Below are 26061 nucleotides of genomic sequence, written 5' to 3' on the forward strand. Positions count from 1 at the left end.
CTGTAAAAGCAACTAATTGAGCATTCCGGATCTTGCTGAGTTGGGGATCTGTGAGTGACATTGTGCAGCTCCAAGTCCTCCACCAGACTGCCTTTATTAGCTCTCTGAACTGGGATGTAGGTCAGGCCATTAAAAGCAGGAAGGGTTTTTCCACTAAATATATTGCTCTGACAGCCTCATATTTGACACCCCAGTCTGTGAGCAGTGCTTAGGAGACATTTGCAGCAGCCGGCGGTGAACAGCTCTAAGTTAGGGGACGGTATATAACGGATTGCCGCTACACAAAAAAGTTAATCCTAGTTTAAAGCGATTTAATTGAGCACAATAAACTGCAGCCATATGCATCCCATACAAATCCACAGCGTTCCATATGAGTGCAAAGTAAACATGCCTTGAGAATCACTTTATGTGTAACAAGTTTCATATACAAAGGGTTTGTAATGATAGTTAACAAAGCATGCATTTCTTTTTGGCTTATGTGATTACTTGTATATTAGTTAGAGTGCAATGTTTATAGAAAATAAGCATTGAATATTATGAACCTCATCATCTTTTTTAAATATAGATTTGTTTAATTGGTTTCATGTTCAACAAAAGAACAAAGCTCTGAACGCCTCCAACACGTGTAATACCATTTAAATCAAAAGCGCATCATTTGTTTCGTAGCTTAATCTAAAACAGTAAGTAGAAGGGCAATACCATTTCAATAGGGGCAGCACAATGCCATTACACATTGGCCTTTAAATCATATTTAATTGCTCTTTTGTGTAGTAGTCTGTAACTGCAGTTTGACTGGAGCTGATACGCACAGTTCTTCTAATCTACTATGCACCACATAGTGTCTGTCTATCAAAGACACTCCCCATATGCCGTCCTTAACCACCTTCTGTTTGCTGATACTAACGCGCACATCTTTGTTAGGTGTTATAATAAAAACAGACAACAGTACATCTGAGTAATGGATCACAGTATGAGGTCAAGCAGATTCCTCTAAAGTGGCCGGCTCGTTTTCTCTTCCTGTCACCAGCTTTGGGTGGCTTTTACTAAAGTGTCATAAGCCATTTCATTGTAAATCTCAGTGACCTTGAAGTCACTAGAAAAAGCACAGATCCGTAAACCAATCATCGCACGGCTGCCCCTGTCAGCCACGCTCCTGTTCACACAGCCGCTGCCTGCATTTCCTGATGTTAAACAGAGGAAGGAGAAAGAAATAAAGCTCAGTTCACGCTTAGTATTTGTGAGAATGTCAGTTTGAAACTTTATTTAAAAAATCTAGCCAATATTGGCATTATAGTTCTGCTGTAAGGGATTGTTTTAATAAAATCCCTGTTCTGTTGAACGTTCCTAAGCGCAGGACATCCAGTGGATATAAAGGTGTTACAGACTTATCTAAAAAGTCCGGATAAAGACTAATGATACTGCAAGCCTCAGCATTTCTTAGACCATTTCCAACTGCGCTGCTCACCATCTGCACAAAGATCAGTGTTATTATGGATTTGTTGAAAAATCTATTTTTGGAATGCTAATGTCCTTTATATCTTTCAGAGATAAAGAATGCTCGGTGCGTTTCTGTGGGATGATTTCCAGGAGTATCAGAGATCTGCCCAGCCCCTACTACTGTGGATTATTGGACCAGCTGCTTTTAGGCTGTCTGCGCTCTCAAAGAAACAGTTTCTCAGGTTCTCTGTACGACCTACGCAGGTTTGAGAATTGTCTTCACAAGCCAAGTCTTGGAGAACTGCGCTATATGTGCAGGCCTTTAAAACAAGTGACTGGATTCAGTTTCCACCTGATTTTCCACCTGTTCTCCGGAATAAAACTGCACGGTGGTGTTTTAATTAGTAACTTTACCACCCAGGAAAAGAGGCACCATTATATTATTTAGTTTCACTGGCTGTTTAGCTATCTCTTGATCATGTAAAGTGAGTCCACTATTCCTGCTACATGTTGCCACTGAGCCTCTAGAAACTGAAATGATTGAATAATATAGATCGAAAAGTAGAAATAAAACATTTGCATCAGTGGAATGACTTATTTTCAGCATAGAAATAGGGAAAACATGTATTTCTGAAGTATTCCTCATACTGGGAAAAGGACAATAAAGGGTGTGTGTGTGTGTGTGTGTGTGTGTGTGTGTGTGTGAGTGTGTGTGTGTGTGTGTGTGTGTGTGTGTGTGTGTGTGTGTGTGTGTGTGTGTGTGTGTGTGTGTGTGTGTGTGTGTGTGTGTGTGTGTGTGTGTGTGTGTGTGTGTGTGTGTGTGTGTGTGTGTGTGTGTGTGTGTGTGTGTGTGTGTGTGTGTGTGTGTGTGTGTGTGTGTGTGTGTGTGTGTGTGTGTGTGTGTGTGTGTGTGTGTGGAGAGAGAGAGACTGCTTTAGTGGATTATCTTGTTGATATGTCCTCATGTATCTCTCGTAAAAGTGATGTTGATCTCAAGGACACATTACAGAGTAACTAACTTGGTAAATGGAAAGTGTACATAAAGATAACACTTGTACTTAGTTGTCCTGCGTCTATAGGCTATAGCAGTATTTTGTTTACCAAAACTGTCAACAAGTGTCAAAGTGAGACCTGTAGTGTGATCTTGTAGTTGGACTTGTTTTCCTGATTTATTTTTGTCCTCACTATCAGATTTAATAAAGTTTGCACAGATTTGTGTAGTCTTTAATACAGACAACTTGTAAAGAAAGCCCAGTTGTTTCCATGAGAGGCTTTATGATGTATCTATTAGCTTCAAGCTACTTTTAAGAGAGGACACTGCCCTAAGCTATGTACGTGAGAGTAAGAAATCTGAGGTGGAGGCAGATGAACTGTAGCCCTCCAGACTGTGTATCCTTGGTCTGGACAAAGAAAGCAGCCTCAGTAGTTCCGTGCAGCATCCAGGAATGGAGATTAGCACGGAGCCATCAGCTGCAGTCCCTCCCTACCCGGCTTCTCCTGTCAGAGCGCCTCCTCCCTGCTTGTCAGGAGCTCCGACGAGGAGCTGTAAAAACCTTTTCCCCTCTCCTTAACAACTGCAAAACAACACGCACACACCCCGGCTGAGGTGCCTGCTTTTCTGAGGCCTCTGACAGGACGTGCTGCAGGCACAAATTGTAATTCATAAAGGTTAAGGGGGTCAATGCCTTTTATTACCAGTCTGAGTGCATCCAGCTTGATGGGGCGGGCATGCAAATGGAATGTCTCAGAGTGTTCTATGCAAGAACTCAGACAGCGAGTGCGTGCGTGACTCTCAATGGGAGGAAGTAAAAAAAGGTGGAGGGGGGGTGCGTGAGATAGCTGCTCTCTCCACCCTCCATAGCCATGTAGGATCATGCAGCCGCTGCCCGGTTAATTAGACAGTATGACATTGACCTCAGGTAGTTAACGGCCACTTTGATATGTGCCGTCTAGCAATTAATATATTGTAAATCCTCATGTTTTATTATAGGGCTAGCTCTGACCTATAAGTGTCTGCATTACACTTGGGTCTACAATACATTCTTACATTTTACATTTGCATTAACATAAATTCAATGTCAGGAATGTAAAATTAAAGATCTGTTTTATTTGTTTTCAAAGCCTTCTGTTCTGCAATTACATAAATAACAGGAGGTTAAGAGATTTAGACCAAACCAGGTATTTGAACACAAAAAGGGGATACAATTATTTTATCTATGGGATAGTTATTTAGGTGTTTATTAAGAATAGATAATATTGTGTTCTGGTTATCATGCCAATGGATTTTAGAACAATGTTGCAAAGTCTATGTTTTAAAAATATTTTGTTCAGTTACCATGACCCCTGCAACAAAGGCTAGTCCTACTAGTCTGTATTGCACCCTCTGTTGGACCTTTAGGGGAACGTCTTTGTTTGTGGTTCCTCAAAGTACACTGCGAGCTACTCAGTCTCTTCAAGATGCAAGGCTTTTATTGTCATATGTACATAGCTACAGTGTAGTTATGACTATTACTTTCTTAGGTCACAGGCCTTTCATCTCTTGCGACGATACCATAATACTGGACACGAGATACAGTTTTACCAGCTTATGACATTTTTAGAAGTTTGGTTTTGCATTATTGTTTCTAACACATGGTCATACATCCATGCATTCATGTGAAATAAGCTGTTAGAAAGGATCTACTTGGCACACAACTAATACAGATAAATGAACCAGCTCAAAAATAAACATGTGAAACAAACTCTGCAGAACAGATAGGAATTATAAAGCATGGGGTATAGTATACCACTGAAGAACAGAATGTGACAGAATAGAACACACAAGAATAACGTGGAACAGAGTAGAATAGTTAGAACAGAATACAATGGAATGGGAAGGAACACAACACCATAGGATAGAATGAAATATAATAGAACACAATACAATAGGAATTTAACAGAATATGTAAGAAAATAGATAGGGTAACATAGAACAGAATATGATAATATTGAATACAACAGAATTATCAAATAGAATATGATAGAATATAAATAATGACATAATAACACAGAGAAAAGATAGGGAAATAATAGTATATCATTTAGTTGTCTTTATCTTTTCTGTGATTTTTAATGCAATGCTCTTGCTGTCTTCTTCTACATTTATGGTTCATGTATGATCTACCGACTGTTTGAATCTGTGTCTTCATGTTGGCTGTAAAACTAAAAAGATCATATACCTGAGGAGCCACTGAAATTCCTCTCTTAAAGCCAGCATGCAGCAAAAGCACACTCCCTGTGCTCATTACCTTTCCATCACAGACCAGCTGCTGTGGAGTCATTCATCACGATTACAAATCCGCCCGGTGCTGGTAGCCCTCAGCTCCACCATCAGCTCCACCATCAGCCTGTGAGATGCACAGCCCTGAGCCATCAGTCCCTCCGGGCAGAGTGTGAGATTTACACCCCAACAGGTGATAGTAGTGGACAGCGCCAGGCAGCTTTTGTTATGAGGGAAAAACTCATTTTGAAATCCTGGCTGAAATTCTGCTGTCCCCGCAACCAGGATGGAGACCATTTGATAATAAAATAGGGTTTTTCTGATGTTGTGCTGGTGTTATGATATCTACAATATCAGAATATATATGATCAGCTTTATTGGCAAAGAATGAGTAAACATACAAGGAATTTGACTCTATTTTGTACTTACAGAGAAATAAAATACAGCTAAAAACCAGAACTCATGTTTAAGTAAACATAAACATTAAGCTGTTTTGTACATGTAAGATAACTAATATATAAACAAAACAACAATGAACAATACAACTTCTTTAAGTCAGAAGATTCTTGGTCGAATTGTAAAGAAAATAATACAGTAAAATCATTATCACAAAATTGTGATAACACCTTGGAGACAGGATTTGCAAGTGCTGTACACAAATATATAAAGGAAAGGGAAACACATTGTCTTTCAGAAATTAGAATCACGCTAACCTTGTCTAAATTGCCATTATTTCCTGGTTTGACCGCAGCTAAGCAAAAGCCAAGAATTTCCATCTTTGAATAGTCCCCTGTTCCCACAGTTAAGCCAAGGTCTACTCAGAATGTGTTTCTTAATGTTAATGGTGACGGATAGATAGGGACACTTCCTTCCTACACAAGTCTTAGAATAACATTTAAATGTCTCAAAATGATTTATCTATTTGTTATTTATTTGATTTAGAAGTAGAATTGTCTAAATAAAAAATGGACTTCTATTGTATGATATATATATATTTTAATATATATATATATATATAATAGGCTATGTATATAAAAATATATAATAATAACATTGGTTATGTTTTTTTCATGGGATTTGTTCGCAATAAGAAATTATCTCCGGACTCACCATAAGTCTTGTAACATGGTGCATATTGTTAATTGATCGTTTTAACTAGACCCATAGCTAATTTCCCCCTCAGGGCCCTTGTACAGATTTTTTATATAAATTAACCAGACCAGCGGCAGCAACATCATTATAACTATTAACATTATAGGTATGAATGAATGTAAATGTGTACAAAATGCAGGTACTTTCGGGTAAAGTTTTTAATATTTGTATTCAAAAACATAAAAGATCTCGCAGAGAATGCATACACATATTATAGTGCAATAAAAACATCAAAATAAATCAAATAATATACAATATAAGAATATAATATATATAGTATATTCTTGGCACATATAATATATATATTATATTCTTTACGTGGATAAGAACAAAGTATAAGTAAGAAGTGCAAGGACAAAAGATGTAGAAAATAATTTCAGAGTGTAAACAACGGTTAGATTTGTGAATGAACGTTGTTGTTGTGATCAATATCAATAAAGTTTCTGTGAAATGACCTTTCACTGTCATCATCCGGGACTCTACACACGTCACTCCGCGCAAGCGCACTCTTCCACTGTGGTTCGTCCTCTGCAGTCGGTAAGTGTGCAATGGCAGATTGAATGAGAAGCCTACTTCTACAAATCCCTTTTCATCCTCTCTCCTAACTCCACTTTGTAGCGCGCAAGTGAGGATAGCATGCAGAATGGATGTGAATGTACATATGAGTGGCTTTATTTTCTTTGTGGAGCATTTTTATACCCGTTTGACCTTACTTCTCTCTCGTCTTCCCACAGAGACCCGGGCTTTAACCAGATTTGACCAAACCGGCTAATACTACTAAAACAGAAACATGTACGCCTGTGCAAAGTTCGTCTCCACGCCGGCCATGGTGAGTTTGCATTTTCATGTGTTTTCGTTGAATTCTCCTTTCCTAATTCCGTTAATGAATCCGGTGGGCCTCTGTCTGAACTTGAGTGTAGCTCACTGACAAGGGTATATGCAGCCTAGGCCAACAGGCTAGTGAGCTAATGCTAAAGCTAAAGCACAGAATGACTGACAGACATTTTAATCTGTGCCAATGTTGTCATCGTAATCATGAATGCTATGCAATGGTGCATTCAAGGTGTCTTTGGAAATCTGCCTCTGTCTGTGCTTTAGCATGTAGCATACATCTTTAGTCATGGCCGTTAGCTAAGGTCATTGCAAGCCTCTGCTAGCTGGATTTAGTGCACAGTTCCCTAGAATCTCCTACATATGGATGTGCAATTGATAAACTATCACTTTGCGTATTCCAGCTTTGATTGCTTCCAAATATATATATAGCCCTAGGCTTTAAATCCTCCTCCAAGGTCACATTTAGGTTTCTAGTAGCTTAGCAGACTAGGTGGTTTGAATTACAACAGGGCAATTGTTCAGTAAGCTTGCTATGTATGTTTAATGTATCTGGCTACTGGCTCAGATGAACAAAAACTTCATTTTCAAAGCAAAGCACATACTGTACTCTTAAACCTTTAAAGGCCACAGGTCATGTAGTGTTTGCACTGCATTGAATGACACTGGAGTTGACAAAGTGACTTCAAGGTGCTTTCAACTTGCTCAGACTGAGAATGGATACCAAACATATGTTTCATTAAGCTTACATGTGTGTTGTGTCTCTAAACTAAAGTGTGTCTGTGTTGTTGCTGCAGCTCCGCGCTGGTTCCCGGGCTCTTTACAGACCCCTCTCTGCCTCAGTGCTGTCCAGGCCTGAGCTCAACACAGAGGTAAGAAGAAAAACATGCTCTCTCCTGGGACTGCAATTATCTTTTAAACTATACTGATTGCTTTTAGTCATTTCCTTCATGAAAGAATATTAAAATGTTGAGACCACAATGTAGCAGCTTCAAATTAGTCTGACCCAAATAGTTTTTCAACTATCAGTCTTTCAGAGTTTTTGATATTCTTTTTTAATTTGAAATGAAGAAGTAAGAAGCATTGTTATGAAAAAAGTGTTGTTAAATTCAGACTTTAATTTGGTCATTTTTGATTAATCAATTATTCCTAACACTTGCTTCAGTACTCTTTGCATGTCAACTGACTTCATTGTCATATCCACTGCCGTTGGTTTTAAAATGTAATTAAACAGTATTTTGTCTTTTCTTGCTCCAGAGCACTGTTGCTCTGATGCCACAGAGCCCCCTCTCCCTGGCCACACTGAGGGGCTTCCAGACCAGCGCTGTCAGCCGGGACATTGACACCGCTGCCAAGTTCATCGGAGCTGGAGCCGCCACAGTCGGAGTCGCTGGATCCGGAGCTGGAATTGGGACCGTGTTCGGCAGTCTCATTATCGGCTATGCTAGGTTTGTTCTTGCAGACATGCATCCCAAAACATATTATCTTGGATTATTAGATTTCTGGTGAATGCTTTTGTTTTTCCATTGAGGCATTGACGGTCTTCTCTTGTTTGCAGGAACCCATCTCTGAAGCAGCAGCTGTTCTCATATGCCATCCTGGGATTTGCTCTGTCTGAAGCCATGGGACTGTTTTGTTTGATGGTCGCTTTCCTTATCCTGTTCGCTATGTAAAACTCTGCTGTCAAACAACACTTTCATTACAAATGTGACTACATATTTTATTGTGGCAACCAACATTGTTGTACATTTTCAAGTCTTTCAGACACTGTCAAAATAAGCAGAGCATGTATTGTACAAATGTAAGAAATTACGTCATTAAAATACATGTATTTGACTATTTAACAATGGCAGTACAACTTTTATGTCTGGAATTTCAAGCTAGCAAAGTAGAGGGCAGTGTGCTTTTTTGAATGTCATCCTTTCTGTGAAGCAGCTGCTAAGACTCGCCATGAATCAGCTTTGTTTTCTCATCACATGCAAGCTTTGGGGTCCACCTTCATTACTTCTTGGTACAGATGCAGGTAAATAGTACTGTATTTAAGGCAGCACGTGAGTGCTTGCTGTTGTAAATGTAAATTAAATAAATCTAGATGGTTTCATTACGCTATACTATGGGTTTTGACTTTTTTCAATATTTTTTTTTATTTTCTTTCATTGTAAATGAAGTATCCTTAGATTATGGTTTGCTTGTCAGACAAAATCAATTTTAAAATGCTACTTTGGAAATGCTGGTGGGCTTTTTATTTACAATGTTTTAGTTTTGCTAAACTGAAGAATTACAAAGTGACTAGGCTCTGAGATTTAATAGCAAACATGTATGTACTATTTTCATATTTAATAACCCTGAAAAGTGGCCTTATGGAAAACAAATGTAAAGTATTCTATCGAAAGCTACAGTATATGCAAAAAGGTCATATTTATCCCAAATTCATATGTAAATATTCCAGGACTAGGGATGCTAAAATTCAAAATTAACAAAGGTTTTTATTTCAAATGAAATATATCAAGAACCTTCTAGGTGCACAGAATCCAAAATAGGAGTCTCCAACATGACCTCAGGTGACAACTTAAAGCCTCCATCCATTCCAGCAGAATGTATACATCAAAACTTGCTTGGATGACATCTTTACATGTTATGTTCAAAACTTTATTTTAAAGAACTTTTTGGGGACAATTATACAAATGTACACTACCTATACAACTGTAGTCTACACTGCAAACATGCCAGGGTGACTAATGTTCTATTAATTAATGTAATCTTGCACCACCTAGCAGATTTTCTAGTTTCTCCAAGCAAATCTTCTTCTGAAAAGAAAGGCATGCTTTTTTACAATTTACATTAAATAAGAGTGCATAAACGATCATACCAATTAAATTACTAAATAAAGGAAAAAGAGGGCTTAAAAATTGCTATTATCCATGGAACATAACACTGACGTTAACGGAAGAGCACAAGCTGCTCTCGCGATACTTGAGTACAGACGTGGGGATTTGGAAATCCAGGGTTGTGGCTGTGGGGTAAGTGACCATTTAAACTCATAGCGAATGGGTACAAAGCGGTTGTAAAAGGCATCGTTTGTGGCTCTGCGAAGGACTTATGCTCCGGTACAATAAAACGACCTCGAAACAACCATTGACATCCCCTCTGTTTACTGAGATATTTAGGTCTAAACATGGCGACGCTTGTATGTTATCGCTTGGCTCGGGTTATTGCATGGAAGCGACGAAAGCAGATTATCTCACCCTGTTATTGTTTGTTTGTGTTACGCTTTCTCATTATATTTTACATCATATTTTTGCCAAAGCTGCAGCTGGTTATAGCTGAAGAAGTCGTCCTCAGCAGGACAATAATGAGAGGACCGTATTTTTATGATGACACTGAGGTGTAAACAAGCAAAGCAGCCGCCCATCATCGATAGGCTTTGTCCACATCTCCAGATGTTCTCTCTCAGGACTTTTACCCAAACAGTGCCTCATCGTCACTCAAACACTATTAATAAAATATCTGTTATAACCTCAATGTTTATTTACATCTTGAATGATTCGTAGTTCGATTTCTAAACAGTTAACCTTACATTAATGCACGTCTACGTCTAAGATTTTGCTTTTTGCTATACTTGTTTTATTTCAGGGTGACACAACAGGAAAACCCTTAATATGAGTGATGACAAACCTTTCCAATGTACTGCTCCTGGCTGTGGACAGGTAAGTCCTCTCAGTTTTTGCTCATGTTACTTTGAGTCACTGTCTAAATTACCCTTCATATGGGTCATTTGTTGGACTATAGCTGTTTTCATTAAACAGTTACAAAGTACTTAACTCAACTGAACAGGTTGAAAGACTATACACAGTGAAGATAATAACACAAAAACATAACTTAAAACAAAGAAATTGAGCATAAATAACAGATTGTTTACTTAAAACAGGTAAAGTAAAGCAGTAACACAGACTTACTCTGGAGCTGTATTTCTCTAGACGAAATGTTATAAATACCTAAAGCACACTTTTATTATCAAACGTATGCTTTGTCTTAATTTGAGTATTGCAAATAAATATGTTTGAATATGACACTTGTAACCAAGAGAAGACATGACGTTTGTGTTACAGACCATATATATATTGATTCTGTTCTGTCTTTTTGTTTTGACCATACATAGAGATTTACAAATGAAGATCACTTGGCTGTCCACAAACACAAACATGAGATGACCCTGAAGTTTGGTCCAGCAAGGAATGAAAGTGTCATCATTGCTGGTAAGTGCTCTGTTAATGTCCAGATATCTTAACTTAAATTATGCTTTACAAGTATGTGTAGTAATGGTTTTATTCCATTGCAGACCAAACACCGACACCCACCCGTTTTTTAAAGAACTGCGAGGAGGTCGGACTCTTCAATGAACTTGCAAGTCCGTTCGACCATGACTTCAAAAAAGCAGCTGAAGATGACATTAAAAAGGTTGTTTTTGGTATCGAACTATAAACATATCATGAACTACTGTTTGTCTGATGGTGAGCATGTATACCACTGATCTGTTTTATTTTGATGATTTTACTCATGTTTTTGTAGTTACCATTGGATTTGTCACCTCTCGCAACGCCTATCATGCGCAACAAAGCTGAGGAACTCACAGCTATGGAAGCACATCGAGATAGCCCTCTGCCTCACCCCGAATCTACGACAAACGATGACGTGAAGGTAAAGCCTTCGAAAAAAAACAGTTTGGAGTATTTGTGCTTATCAAAGAGAGTTAATAGGGCTTAGATGAAGAGTGAATAGCAGCTGATCTCCTGCTTTAATGTTCATCTAATTTACTCCTGATTGAACTTTCAAAGGTAAGACTTTCATGAAAAATGGCTGACAGTACTGCACAAAATGATTATGTATACATGTTCATTAGAGATATTGGATTGACTTAAACTAAGAAGCTTTTTCTCTCTATTTAGTTAGCTATTTTATTTTTCTGAGTATTGCTGCAACGTCAGAAAAAGAAAAATTCACTATAATGTGAACAGTTTGTCCTAACAATATATATTTGAGCTGTAACTGGATACAAGCATATCACGTCAGCATGTATGTTGTAAAAATGAAATTATAACTTAATATAATGTTAACAATTATTGTTTTAACAATAAATGTTATTGTTGAACTATCCCTTTAATCTTATACTGGCATGGCAGCAATACAATTCTGTCCAAATGGGTAATTTTGACCTCATTTCTAATAATTTGAAGTAACTTACTTTTTCAATACTTCCTGCAGCTAAGGTCTTGTATGGTGTTCACAGGATTTATTTTTGCAGCCATCCTCACTGCCAACCTCCACTATAGTCCATCCTGCATCCCTCCAAGTTCCCAATGTACTTCTAGCAACCTCAGAGGCTAGTGTTGTAATTCAGCAAGATCTCCCGTCACCAACATCTAGCTCTGTTATTACCCAAGTCCCATCCACTAATAGGCCTGTAGTGTAAGTAACTCCAAACGTCCATTTCTTTTAAATCATAGTTTTTTTAAGTCATCTTTTTTTAATTTATTCATATTTGTGCATTTTTGTCTTGGTGAGCTCATGATTTATGAGGCATGACTGTTTTTGTATTATTTGTTTATTCACACTGTGCCCGGAATTGTAATGTTTAGCTGTAGACCTTATTATTTCCGTCTTTAGAAATAACATCAGCATTGCTCAGATATGGACTTACAGCTCAGTGTATAGCTTCAGGTCAATTTCTGAATGTTTCCCCAATCAAAATCTTTGAATAGAAACACTTTATTAAGCCCTCATATAGGATTGTATGGTTTAAAGAGCCCTCCTTTGAACAAAGATACAATAAAATATGAGTACTGTCGTACAACACCGACAATGTTGAATAAATACATTGAAATGAATAGCTTTTGTTAAAAAAGCGGTTTAAAAAAGATGCTTTTGAAGCGATTTATGGATATGGATTTGCTAGAGTCTCCCTTGGCCTTAAATTCAGCAATTAATTAATGGACAAAGCTACAATGGCCGATCCCACTCATTCTGCCTTTAACATTTTTGCCTGAAAAATATGCTTCAAATCCAAATACATCGGTAAAATACATCCTGTATTTACGTATACATAACTAACAACATTGTTAGTTTAGTGGAAGCTGATTGGTTTGACCCGACCAGAAGTCCATATCTGTGCAAACCCTGACACTGATCACCTATGGGGTCTGATGTGGTGACAAAATATGTGTTCTCATATTACTGTGTATGTACATGTGTATTTTGTGTTGAACATTGTTTTGCTTTGTTTCCGTAAGATGTTGCCTGTTTGTGACATATTGTTGTTGTACAAGTAGCCATGTGGTCTTTAGTTTTGGATTGTGTTTTGTGTGTTTATCACAAAGTTGTGAGTTATTCTCCTCACTTGGATTTCTTTTCTCCCCCCCTCAGCCCGGTGTCCGGCACCTTCCCTGTGCTCCTACAGCTGCCTAACGGCCAGACCATGCCGGTTGCTATACCTGCGTCTATTACAAGCTCAAGTATACATATTCCAACTACAATCCCTGTGAGTACGCTGTTGCTATTTTTGTGTGTTTGAGTTACAAGCAAAGTTTGAACATGTTTGTTTCTGATCATTTGGTGACTATAGTAATCAGAATTAGGAATGCATACAGTGACTTTACTCACTGAACAAATAGCAATGTCACTAAAAAGTGTGTGAACTCAAGGTCCATTTAGTATCTGTTCTAGATCTTTCCAGCTCTACAACTAATAGTGTGGATTTACATAATGGATTGTAGGAACATTTTACCTACTGATACTTTGGGAGGACAGAATCCCTACACATATTTAAACGAGCTTATTCGCTTTTCTAGATCACCTGTTGACCAGCACATTCTGGCTGAATCTGGTCTCTTTCCACCATTGTTTACATTACAGCACATAAAGGTCGTCCATGCCAATGCATTTTATACTTTTTTTAGTCCACTTTGTCGAATAACAAAATCACTGGACTGTAAAATACTTGATGCTTTGCCAGACACAAGCTCACTGTTTGTCACCCACTTTACAAATAACAAAAACATGGTAGGGACAATTGTGCACATTAGTACAATTAAAGTTCTTCCTTTAGTGATCCTCTTATGCTGTAGTTATACACTACTATCACATATTTTCTACTTGGACCGAGGGATTATTTACAAATTTGGCCCCTCAGATTTGGCAGTGAAGTGAGAGCTGTAGAGAAGTAATGGAGTTCAGAGCAGGACTGTGTGTCACCGTGGCAAAGACACGAGGTTTGGCTGAGGCATAGCCAGCTCTAGTCCAGGACACTTCACTGCTATTTGTCCTCGTACAATTACGATCAACGCTCTTGATTTTTGGCAGAACAGATAGATGACACTACTAACGTGTTTCACAAACCAATTACATACAACCCATGACAGTGTCTCATATTGGACATGTGTTATAAGCCAAGGTCTTGTTGCTGTTTGTTTTCAAAACGTCCCCCATGTGGAAGCTTGTCTTGTTGTTCGCTGCAGTCCTGATTGTCTGTGTGGAACACTGAGCAGCAGATGATTATCTCCTGATAGCAGCACAGCGGGGAAAAAACCTCTCTCTTCCCAGTCTGTGGGGATTGGGAAAGCCGTTGACAAGTAAAGGAGGGCAAAAGTAGATGGAGAACACGAGCCACCACTGGGCCTTCCTTTCACACGATCATCTCCCCCCCTCCTTTCTCCTCTCCTTTCTCGCCTCCTCCCTCTGTCTCATTGTCAGCGGTTGTGAGAGGAGGCCCGGCCCTGGCCTTCCGACTCGTGTCTCTCCATCCCCTCCTCAGCTTCCCTGCCCATATGCTCTCACGCAGGCAGGCAGAGGTTCATTAGCGTGCACACGGCATCTCCATGTGGCGCTTCCTCTACAAAATAACAGGCCATCCAACCTAATGAGGCTGAGATATGAGGAAACTCTGAGAGTCTGCCGCAGCTGTGTGTGTGTGTGTGTGTGTGTGTGTGTGTGTGTGTGTGTGTGTGTGTGTGTGTGTGTGTGTGTGTGTGTGTGTGTGTGTGTGTGTGTGTGTGTGTGTGTGTGTGTGTGTGTGTGTGTGTGTGTGTGTGTGTGTGTGTGTGTGTGTGTGTGTGTGTGTGTGTGTGTGTGTGTGTGTGTGTGTGTGTGTGTGTGTGTGTGTGTATTTGTTGTGTGTGAGCGCCGCCTGCCTTTTAACAGCCAAAGACACATTTTCTCCATGCTGATCGTCTGTGTGTCTCTGCCGTCAGCTTGTCAGACCTGTCACCATAGTGCCTAACGTCCCCGGGATCCCAGGACCCCCCTCGCCACAGCCACAGCCCGTCCAATCAGAAGCAAAGCTGGTATTAATTATCTCTTCTCTTACATCAAATACCATTTTCATGTTGAGTTTTTTATTTCCCATCTGAGAGATAAAATAACAGCCAAAGTAATGAGGGAGCTTGATGAGAAGCGACCTTTCTTTGACCAGATGAGGGCGCTAGTGACAGGTTGGGTCTGTAGTATTACACTAACTGGTATTTTTACATTTGTATTATTTTATACCTTTTAACAATAGACTTTCCATCTGGATGAAGGATATTGTATTTCTTTGAATCGATTCATTTTTACTGGTTTATAGCAAAAGCTTAGCTGATTAACTGACTATTTGTTGGAAAAATAATGGGATAATAATCGTTGTCATTGTAGATTTGCTGTTACAATAATATTAATAATAACATTCATTAATAACTTCATTTTTCTATCACCTTTCATGCAAAAAAAATGAAGAATAACGCATTACAATAAGTAAAACTACGTATTGAAACATGTGCTGTTTCTTCTTTGTTATATGTGAAACTAACCTGACTACCTTAGGTTTTGTCTGTTTGAGGCATTCTTGTGAATATTTTATTTGTGCCTTATCCAATCCTCTTTAAGTCCCATTCTTATGAACACCTTATTTTATGAACGCTTTGAAGGATTTCTTTTTTATTTGGCACAAGTGTCTCGATGATGAACTGATTAGAATTGATTTGGTGGTTAAAGGTCAAAGGTCATCCCCATACAACACATTTTTGGCCATAAATCAAGAATTTACGTTCTAATTTTGACAATTTCACACAGTGGATTAAATTATGATAATGAGTTTGGACTTAAACTGCATTTTGACTGCTTGTCAAAGTAACTATTGTTCACTAATTTGAGACATTCCATTGACAAAACGATTAAATTAATTCAGAAAATAAAAAATACTCACAAAACTGATTGGATAATCATATAAAAACAGAACCCCCGCCTCAAAAACATTCCGAATATCTCTCTGTGGGCAGAGGATGGTCATAGACCTGCTGTTTCTAAAGTGAGTTGAAGGGCAGGGATATGGAGTGTAGAGAGGGGGATCAGTGGCAAAGTGATGGAGCACGGATCACAGGACCTGTAAGTGTTCGCAGCGTGCTCCGCCTGTGGAAATTAACAGATACACTGCGGAGAGGAGGTGTGTGTGTGTTGTAGGGGAGGATTGATCCTGACTGGAGAGGAAGGAGTGAAGGAAGGGGGAGGCGAGGAGGTTGTCGGGGATCATGGGGTACGGAGATGACAAACTCGGAGACAGCGTTGTGCTCAGCACGCCGTCACCGGGGCCAACCGGGGGGGGGGCTGCCAGCGAGAGCCAGCTGGGGGCATCCTGGCACACGCTCAGCGAGGCACATTAAGTCGGCCTCACCCTGCATGGAACCTTTTGTTCAGCAGAATCCTGCCTGACCTGCCCCCCCCCCCCCCCCCCCCCCCCCGTCTCACTCGCGGCGCCTCCCACCGCACCCAGCTCATCAGCAAACACCTAATGAGCCCGCGTCAAGAAAACAGACCCCCGCTCAACCTGCCCGCTCTCCCCCCCCCTACCCGACTCTCGGGGGGCGCGGAGACGGCACTTTACAAGGACTGATGATGCTGCAAAGACCACAATAATGATAATTAACTTGCTGAATTTAGAAGATTATGCTGTTAATTAGTTGCAAAATAAAGATAAGTAATATAGTAGCAGATGGTTGAATAACACCCATGAGATGGAGGGTTATTACACTGATGAGGTTTCCGTGGCAGAGATGAAATATGGATCCGACTGGCTTTCCCCTCTTTCTATGGGCCATTCCAAGAGAATAATATCTTGTTTCTGCCAGAAGAGCTTCTGGAAGGGTATTACACGATAAACTAATTTGGTAGATAGATTGGTCTGGCAAAGGTAGTTGTTAGAATAATGTGGTCCTCTGTTTTCTCATGTAAATGTATTCCCTCTCACTTTGTTATTGCCTCGAAAGGCTCATTCACTTTCACCTTGTTTGCTCAGTGTTTGATACTAGAGGAATTGGCCTGTGAGTCATGGACACCAATCTGTAGGGAAGTAGTTTCTGTGAATGTGGTGTATTCAATCCTAGTCCATGTTCAGAAATATACATGTTTTGATAGTTTGGGTCAAATTATGTACCGTGGATCTCCATCAAATGTTTTCATCAATAGGGCTGCCCCCTCTTAGTCGATTTGTAATCCATTGTTGGCTAAAATGTCTTTATCTGGATTGTTTTTCATGCTTTTTTACAGGTACAATTTTATATATATTGTGAAAACACATGTCTTATCTGCCACTGAAAATGAATTTTAAACATATTAACTTTATATAGTCTATTGAGATATATGAAAAATAGCAACAAACGTTTTTTTTTACAATTTTTCATGACTAAAAATAAATGTCCTCGCCTCCTTTTTGCATGAACATTTCATGACTGTTTTTCATGATTCTTTTCCCTGAAACTGAAACCCACACTAAGCCAGCTGCCTCCTCAGGTTACCACTGGAAATGTTGGTGAAGTCCAGAGCAGCGCTGTCACCCACTCTCCTGCTCCCCCTTCCCCGGCAACCCCATCTCCCTCCCCGATGGCGGTCCTGAGTCCGGCTCCTCTCCTGCCCTCGGCTGAGGAACCTTCTGCCCTCTCCCTTCAGCAGCCAGCCACCTCCACCACAGAGACCCCTGTGAGTATCCACACCTGCAGCAGACACACACTTTTGCTCAATGAGTGTTTCACAAGAGCTTCATAGAAGAGTCTTATTTTGTATTGTATCTGTGGGAATACGTACATGCAAGAACAATACTTAAATGTGTTCCTTAACAGACCTCAATGTCAAGGTCAATGATAGGTGTTTACAGTAGGGCTGCATGTTGAAACTCAAGTATTTTTTGTATACATTATAAATCTACCTGTAATATCAAAAACCATCAATCAATCAAGTACCAAAGAAATTGCATCATCATATTTGTAATCTTGCGTACAATCTTTTTTTTGTTTACCTCATCATTCAGTCCCCTCTTAAGGCACACATCTGGTTTGGCAGCGTATATTTTGTAAGGTATCACAAGTTCTGGTTATATTTTTTTAATGTTAGTTATTGTTTTGTATTGTTATTGTTTAGGCGTCCCCAGCGCCCTCTGCGCAAAACCCCCCGAGCACAGGAGGTCGGCGGCGCAGAAACACAAGCGAAAACCCCGATGAGAAGCGGCGCAAGTTCCTGGAGCGAAACAGAGCCGCGGCTTCTCGCTGCCGGCAGAAGAGGAAAGTTTGGGTCCAGTCTCTGGAGAAGAAGTCTGATGACCTCAACTCCACCAACGGACAACTGCAGGTGCTCCTTACCCCCTCCCCTCAGCTTCTGTTATAGCAACAGCTCCTTCATCTGTCTTTCTCATGTGCTGTTATGCATCAATGTGTCAGTTTTTGTATGTTTTGCATGCTTGCGTTTGTCTGTTCATCAACATGTGCTGTTGGTGGAAGCGTGTGTTCGCAGACTTTTCCCTTCTGTGGTGATGAAGTCATTAAAGCCGATTAAGAAGAGCTGCCGTGTGACAGCAGCGGTGTGTGAGCCCTTTACATCGATATGTCCCTGTCAATAAAGATGTATCCTCCAGATGTCAGCCGCGCACAAGCGTGTCTTCGCTTCTGTCTCAGCAGTTTACTGAATGGCCTCAAACATCTCCTAGGGAAAGGTGTCTTTTTGAACCTTCATTTTGCTGGAAGCAATTAGGATCTGATGCTGACAAGTTCGAAACAGTTCATGTATCTGCTGTCTCTGTTGATAAGTGTGAGCCGGGGGTGCGGCACATCGGTGTTCCAGACAATTAAATGAGATGTGGTGTTTATTTGCTCACTGTCTTATTTTTCTATGAAAGCAGATTTAGTTGTAGTGGGTGGAGGAGGGGATACATGACAATATAAAGACATGGGTTCATGTTGTTAATTAATATCTGTGTCAAAACATTTTTGATCACCAGTTGTCATGAGTGTGCTTTTTGAGATTACATTTGAATATATGCAGATGAAAGGGTTAGGGTAGGTTTAGGTGTGTCAGTAGACGGGTTATAAACGGAGCATCGCTGTTAACTACAAGGAAGGGAACAACATGTGGCAGGGAATAAAAGGGCGCTTTATATGAAGGCATTAATCAGCAGTGCAGTTTTTGTATAAAAGCCCATGCTGACATGGCCCAGCTGATCAGTGAAACTGCCTCTAATGATGCACAATTATTTTAACATCATCCTTAACTGGCTTTTTAATGAGGTGTCAGACCAGACCAGGCAGCTCAGACAGCTCCCAGCATCACCCAAGGCCTTTTTCTATATTTTGATTATCTCACAAAGTTAGAAATAAGTTTTACAGCTTGGCTCTGTTTAAAATACTAGGTATGATGCAGTTTGACATACTGTACCTGTTGGCGTGCATGCATCGCAGCATTACTGGTACAGGTTCTATTTCATTTTCTGGGTGAATGTTTGAGAATGCATTTGTAATTCAAACAAACAGTTTCTATTTTATCAAACTAATTGAACTACATACTTGTATGGATGTTACAATTTCTGACTTCTGTTTACAAGTCCGGCTTGCGTGCTTTCGCAGATTGGAGGGAGGGTTTTAAAGGATTGTGTTTTAAATTGGCCGTAAAAGGCTGCAGTTATGGTGGAAGAGCAGTGAATAGGGCTTTGGCTTCATGTGATGCATACGCTCCTTCCAGCTGTGTTTTAAATCTGTCTTACAATAGCTTAGCCCTGCCAACACCAGCAAGACTAAACAGATGGAATCAAATAAATTGGCTGCTTTTAGACTAATAGATTTAGCCGCCCATAGTCCTTTAAAGGAGAAAAGAAGGAGCTTAAATCTGCCATGGGGTGTTCTGCGTGCCCCTGGTCGCTTTAAATCCAGTAAAAGTCACCTTCAGCGTAATGTGGCCCTCTTTTACGACATGCAGAAATCCTCAAGTCCCCTGAGAGCCGTAACGACACCAGAGTGTAAATCTCAGAAGCATCCACAAAGTTGCACTGACAATCCCAACAGCTCACCTCTGACTAATGTGCTGCTCGTAGCCAGTGAAGGCCCATAATTATTGTGCAGGAAAAAAAGTAAATGACACTTTTCCTGTCTTTACCGTTTGGAGTACCGTTACCGCTTTTCTTGTTGTATGAAACGATGAGATCCCATGAATTACTGGTAATGAAACCAATGGTGGATGAGAGTTACCGCTAATAGAGAGAAAACAATAAACGGACATTTGGTGTAAATACTGTTTTTACTGTATATGTGCAGTAATGCGTTCAGAAGAGATATCAACGCATATATCAGATGGGGCTGATATTTACATTTTTAGACATATCAGTTTTTGCTTAAATGTGGGCCAAATAGTCACAAGAACAGTACTGAAATATAACAAATGTGTGTCGTCATTACATAGATTGTCCACCACCGAGCATCAACATGTTTATTTTGTAACTATAAAAAAAGCAATTGCTCAGTTTAAGGTATCTTTTGGTCACAATTATTTTAAAAAACTAACATAATTGATCTTTATCGTCTGTGTTACATATGTTTAAGTGTGTTTGTATAAAAATGGAGGGTACATTGTTATCAGACACTTAAACGTTCAAACATATTTATCAGTATCGGCCTCCAAAATGTAGTATGGGTTGGCCTCTAGTTCAAACTTAAGGTTATAACTTTATAATGAAACGAAGAAATGCTCCCAATCATATTTTAATGAACCATATTGAGACCTTTGTCGAAGTTTGGACAATCATTGCACAGATTTGAACTATCTGCACATGTCGTAATCGGATAAACTGTACGCTCCAGAGTGACCATTCTATTGCTGTTGTGTATTCTCCTCTCAAAGAGTGAAGTGACCCTGCTGAGAAACGAAGTGGCTCAGCTGAAGCAGCTTCTTCTGGCTCATAAAGATTGCCCTGTAACCGCCATGCAGAAGAAATCCGGCTATCACAGTGAGTAATGCTCCATTATTCTCAGCCCGAGGCTTCCTGTGAAACGCTTCTAAAATGAAGGACATGTCTTACTTATGGCCAAACAGAAAGAGCTATTGACTTATTAGATAAAAAGAAAAACTTTGCAGAAGTTAAGATATTAATGGGCAGAAGGGTTTCAGACACATTTCTCGCTGCCGGCATTGTCCAAGTCTTTTGACGAGGCCACAGGTGGTAACCACAAGAACTGTTTCCTCCTCATTTGACACAATTTGTCACATGCAGATAAATGTCTGCAGGACATATCGTCGGGTTGTCAGAATAAATAAGCCTGATCTGTGTTTCTCTAACTCCTACTGTGCATGTGTTAATTCAAATATAACTTCATACTACTTACATACGAGAATCACGAATATTTAAACATCATAATTGTGCAGTTTGCAGCCTCTTCATTTAAATGTCTTGTCGTCAAGGCGCACAATGCGTCTCCATGCCAGTTCTTGTTCATCACACATTTAGAATCAACAATATTTCTTCTGTCATTCTGATTTTCCATTCATAACTCACCTTCCCTCACAGATGAGCCAGTATGCAAGCCGCTTCTCCACTGTGATGTAAACCCCTCCGCTGACTTGTATTGACAATGATTGCCTCTGAAATGAGTCTATTAAAGCAGCAAGCTTGACAAGACTGCAGAGAGATTCTCATTGCGGGGTGTCCACCAAGCTAGGCTGTTCATTATGCATCCCCTATTGCTAACCATCCCACTGACACACGTCCTGTGCATTATGGGACTGATGGTTTGCAGGCTAGAGCCGGCTGTCAGAGCCAGGTCTCATTTGGTGTTGTCTGGATTGTTTTTTCGAAAGATCCACAGATGAATTGGGTCATCTTTCTCATGTGTTGCCGAGGATGTCTGTCCCGTGTTTCTGGACCTTTGTGAAGGATGACATTTGGAGCACTTGTTACCCTGTTTGGGAAGATATAACCTCATCCAAATACCCCAGTTCATCAGTGTGGCTCTCACAGTGACAGATTTTAGACAAGCAATGAAGGAAAACCAACTAATGTGAAAGGAGGAATAAATATCTGGCAAAATGAAATAATCCAGTGGCTCCCAACCTTTTTAATGTACCTACATCGACCTACCTATTGATTAGTTTCTGCTTTTTCAGCACTTATTTTATAGTTTCAGCTAATCATTTCCACTTGTTATCCACAACATCTAGCTATATATTTCATTTGCATCAACTACTGCTTCTTCAAGCAGTGAAATAGTTGGCAAAATTCTTGAATCCAAAAGTTTGAGCCAATTCAACCATTGCTTATATTTAACTTTTAAACATCATTAATTCATGAATTCATTACTTTGTCTGTTGCCATCTATTTTGAATATTTATCCATTACTTTACCTAAGCTTTTAGACGTCTACCTACATGATTTCATGTACTTTTGATCACAACATGTACTGTACAGGTGCTATAGCTGATTGAATATGTTTTCAATTAAATCATGTATCCTTCCATATACCCCCTGGCAGTTGCATAAGTACACCCTGAGGCACGAGTACCCCTGGTTTGGAGTCACTGATTAAATCGATCTTGCTAATTACTGACTGACTGATCTGTGGCCCTCACATATGTAAAGGGCCTCATGAAGCCCTCCATTCTCTGGGTGTTACATATCCTGTTAGACTACATGGCCCCCCAGGTCTGGTAAAGACCCTTCATGGTTCTGCCCAGGTGGGAGGACATTACCCAGACTGCCCCGCTAACAAGCCAGGACAAGCTTACACTTGGCATGCAAAGCTGTCCATCTGCTTACAGCGAACCCCACTTCAGAAACCAAGAGAGCAGAAAGAGGATCTGGCTTCCCAGGAAACTAGATTTTTCGGAGTATTATGATACGTCCAACAGCCACCCCTTAATGTCATTAGGAGTAATAATGCACACTTGAACATGGAACAAAACCACCACGCTGATTTATTCTGAGGTTGACCTTCTGCATGGTAAAACAGCAAGGGAGTTTATAGTGCTTTGACATTCACTTGCACTAAATCACACGGTCAAAGTCCAGTCAGGAAGGCAGATGAAGCCTCTAATGTGAAGACATTTGTATTTGCACTTTAATTGCTTCCTCTTGCTCAGGAATCTGTATTTAACACTCTCAAATACGAAACCCCGGTCATTAATTACAAAGTGGCATAACAAGTGACTTCATATCATTAACAATATTAATTATCACTGTGCTCCTTATTCCTTTACGAAACAGAGCATGAGAGTAGGCTTTTTTTTCCATCAGGATCCAATTAATTCAATGCAACTGCCTAACAGCTGGTGGCATTTCAACTCCAAGTCTTCCCTACTCTCAAGTGTGTGCATCATTAAAATCAGGTGCTGTAATCATCTGTCGCTGCAGTAGTTGGCAAGGTAACAAAAAACAAATGAGAGAACAGTTAGGGATGGGAAACACTGCCACATGCCCCAGAATGTAATGTACCCTTATGATGTGGGTTTAAATTGACATTGGAGCTTTAATTAAAGGAAGGGGTGCAGAAGTAGCATTATGGGGATTAATGAAACAGTTTTCACACACCACATGCAAATAGCTGTTTTACATCTGATTAGGCCTATGTGCCAAAGCTTTCCCCAGCCTTTCTAGATGATATGCTGTAATGTAAGAACATCATAACATTATAATGGTACAAGTTTATTGTTCAGTGGTTATTCTCTCATCTTTTCCAACACAGTCTCGGATAAGGACGAGAGCTGCGAGGAGATGTCCGTCCCCAGCAGCCCCCAGAACGAAGCCATCCAGAACGAAGCCATCCAGCACAGCTCCGTCAGCACCTCCAACGGGGTCAGCTCCTCCTCCACGACCCCGTCCGTCTCCACCGCGTCCAACCAGAGCACAGAGGAGACCCAGCCTTCAGGGAGCTGATCGCCGCAAACCGTGCCCGAGCGTCAAACCTGGAGCCTCTTTAATCCCTGCGACACACAGAGGGATTCTCTTCAGTTTGAAGTGTGGTGTTTTTCATTTATTAAGATTGTATTGTTTTTGTTTGGTCCATTTTGTCCTCCTTTCGCAATGCTTTTTGAAAATGCAAATGTTTTCTCTGGAATTGATGAAGACAAAAGAACAGGCACTTTAGGTGTTAGATGTAAAACACGTGGTTCTAAAATGATTTTGTACTTGTGTGATTTATTTATTAATCTTATGTTTGTATTTATTTATAAGCGATCAGCCTTAAAGTTTGATCAGTGAATTGTTAGAGACCTTACCAAAGTATGTTGTGTGGGTCATTTGTAATTAGTTTGCTTGTTTGTTTTCATTACTTTTGTAAGCACTGTCTTTATGATGAAGTTACATAAAGATGAGTCAGCCTTTTTTTGTAATTTGCTTTTTCAATTTTGCACATTTTGAGAGATAATTGGTGACCTTTTTAGAGATTGACAGCCCACATGTTATTAAGTACAGGCAGATTTTTAGAAGTACATTTGAATACTGTCACATTACACACATGTAAATGCCTGAATCAGATTTAAGATTTGACAACTCTTCTGTGAGTGAGATCAGATGTAGTCACATTGTGCTGTTTGAATGTTTGCGCTCACCTCTGCTTGTAGAAATAGTGTTGAGGAGGTGAGCCGGTTAGAAACGTGTTATTTCATTAACATTCCACGTGTTGTCTGATTGTTCCTGAAGCAGTGATTGTAGGATTGCAGTACCTTTTCCATTACTCAATCTTTGTGATGTTGACTTCATTCAGTGCCATTAATGTTTTTGTATCTTCTGTACATTTCTAATGCAGATTAGCTCAAACTGTTAAGATTAAGGGTCTCATGAACATTTTAGTAAGGAGATATCTTGCTTTGTGTAAGGCTTCAACGCAGAACACTTAAAGATGTTGTTTTCATGATTACAATTTTTTGACATTTTTAGAAAACATTGTAAATAACGTCAATGATACATTGTGTGTGATCTTTTTAGGTGGTATGTACTTTTGTATAGAATAGTCTGGGGACAGAGCTGAGCCCTGTTGACCACATGAACTATGTTAGACGTAGATCTTAACAATGTTGAAATCATTAAGATGACTCGACTTCTCATGTAAAATAAAGCGTTCAGATTTGAACTGGAAACACATAATATATATTAGAGTAACACTCCTACCGCCTGTAAGAATCGTGAGCATTTCATCATTGAAACAATAGTAAGAAGCAAGTCACACTATGAAGTCAATTTGCCTTTTTTCTTAGTCTGTCCTAGCTTACTACTGTGTAGTTTTAAGAAAAGCTAAAAAAAAAAAAAAGGTTTTCTTAATGTATGAATCGTTTTTATTTTCACTGTTTTGTGCTATTTGCATGAGATAATAATTCTCCGTGAGAATTTAATTGTTTTAATAGTAATAATGTCTCAGTCAGATAAAAAATATAATTAAACAAGTTGTTTCAACTTCAGTTGTGGCTCTAAGTTTATGAAAGCTTTGGTTTGTTTTACCTCAGCGTTACTGCTAAAACAGGAGTGTGATACTGTATTGAAAATGTACTTGTAACTTGTGAAAGTTCTGTATAAAACATTTGAATTGATAAGTTGTTGTAATAAACCTTTTAATATCTCTTTAAAATCCAGCTTTGCTTCAATGTATTGCTCCAGATGGAAAGAAACTCTGAATATGTGATTGGGCTAACAACATTAATGGCTGTTCATTGGGTTTCTAACAATAAGATAATAATGTAGAAGACAACCCTCCCCACATGCTTTACCAGATGTTACAATGGGGCAATGTCTTAATGCTTTCATTCAAAACCAGTGTTTTGATTTCGACCTGGCTGCTGCATGTTGTCAAAACTGTAAGGGATGAACACAAAAAATCTTGTGGTGTATTCTGCCACCTTGTGGATGATCTAGAATTGTCCATATTTTTGATAAAATATCATTATTAGCCATAAGTCAACTGGATACTGAATATTTGTGTTTTTCCTAATAGTTCTCCTGCTTTCAAAGGTACTTATATACACACACTTAAGTACAACAATATGATCAGCACAATGTATCTCATTTACACTGAAAATAGGCTAATGGTGGAGCTAATATTTTACAACTTCAAATACTGTTT

General features: G+C 39.5%; 2 protein-coding genes across 5 annotated transcripts; both read left to right on the forward strand.

The window, feature by feature from the left end:
* Window positions 1–6318: 6318 nt before the first annotated feature.
* Window positions 6319–8790, forward strand: atp5mc3a (ATP synthase membrane subunit c locus 3a). Of its 2 annotated transcripts, none has more exons than XM_034213496.1 (5): window positions 6319–6385; window positions 6583–6677; window positions 7477–7551; window positions 7937–8127; window positions 8238–8790. In XM_034213496.1, exons 2-5 carry the CDS (start codon window positions 6639–6641, stop codon window positions 8350–8352), a joined length of 420 nt encoding a protein of 139 aa, XP_034069387.1. In that variant the 5' UTR covers window positions 6319–6385; window positions 6583–6638; the 3' UTR covers window positions 8353–8790. The 2 variants fall into 2 exon arrangements, with proteins under 2 accessions (XP_034069387.1, XP_034069388.1); XM_034213497.1 differs by having other exon boundaries at window positions 6335–6473.
* An 869-nt stretch (window positions 8791–9659) lies between these two features.
* On the forward strand, window positions 9660–25514 carry atf2 (activating transcription factor 2). 3 transcript variants are annotated; one of them, XM_034213464.1, is made up of 12 exons: window positions 9660–9699; window positions 10313–10386; window positions 10839–10935; window positions 11019–11137; window positions 11249–11377; window positions 11967–12145; window positions 13100–13214; window positions 14923–15015; window positions 17492–17677; window positions 18116–18322; window positions 20858–20963; window positions 23692–25514. In XM_034213464.1, the coding sequence occupies exons 2-12, from the start codon at window positions 10339–10341 to the stop codon at window positions 23880–23882; spliced, it is 1470 nt and encodes a 489-aa protein (XP_034069355.1). In that variant the 5' UTR covers window positions 9660–9699; window positions 10313–10338; the 3' UTR covers window positions 23883–25514. The 3 variants fall into 3 exon arrangements, with proteins under 3 accessions (XP_034069355.1, XP_034069357.1, XP_034069356.1); XM_034213465.1 differs by lacking the exon at window positions 9660–9699 and adding an exon at window positions 9705–9786; XM_034213466.1 differs by lacking the exon at window positions 14923–15015.
* The last annotated feature ends 547 nt before the right edge of the window (window positions 25515–26061 follow it).

This window comes from Gymnodraco acuticeps, unplaced genomic scaffold, assembly GCF_902827175.1.
Source record: "Gymnodraco acuticeps unplaced genomic scaffold, fGymAcu1.1, whole genome shotgun sequence".
Taxonomy (NCBI): domain Eukaryota; kingdom Metazoa; phylum Chordata; class Actinopteri; order Perciformes; family Bathydraconidae; genus Gymnodraco; species Gymnodraco acuticeps.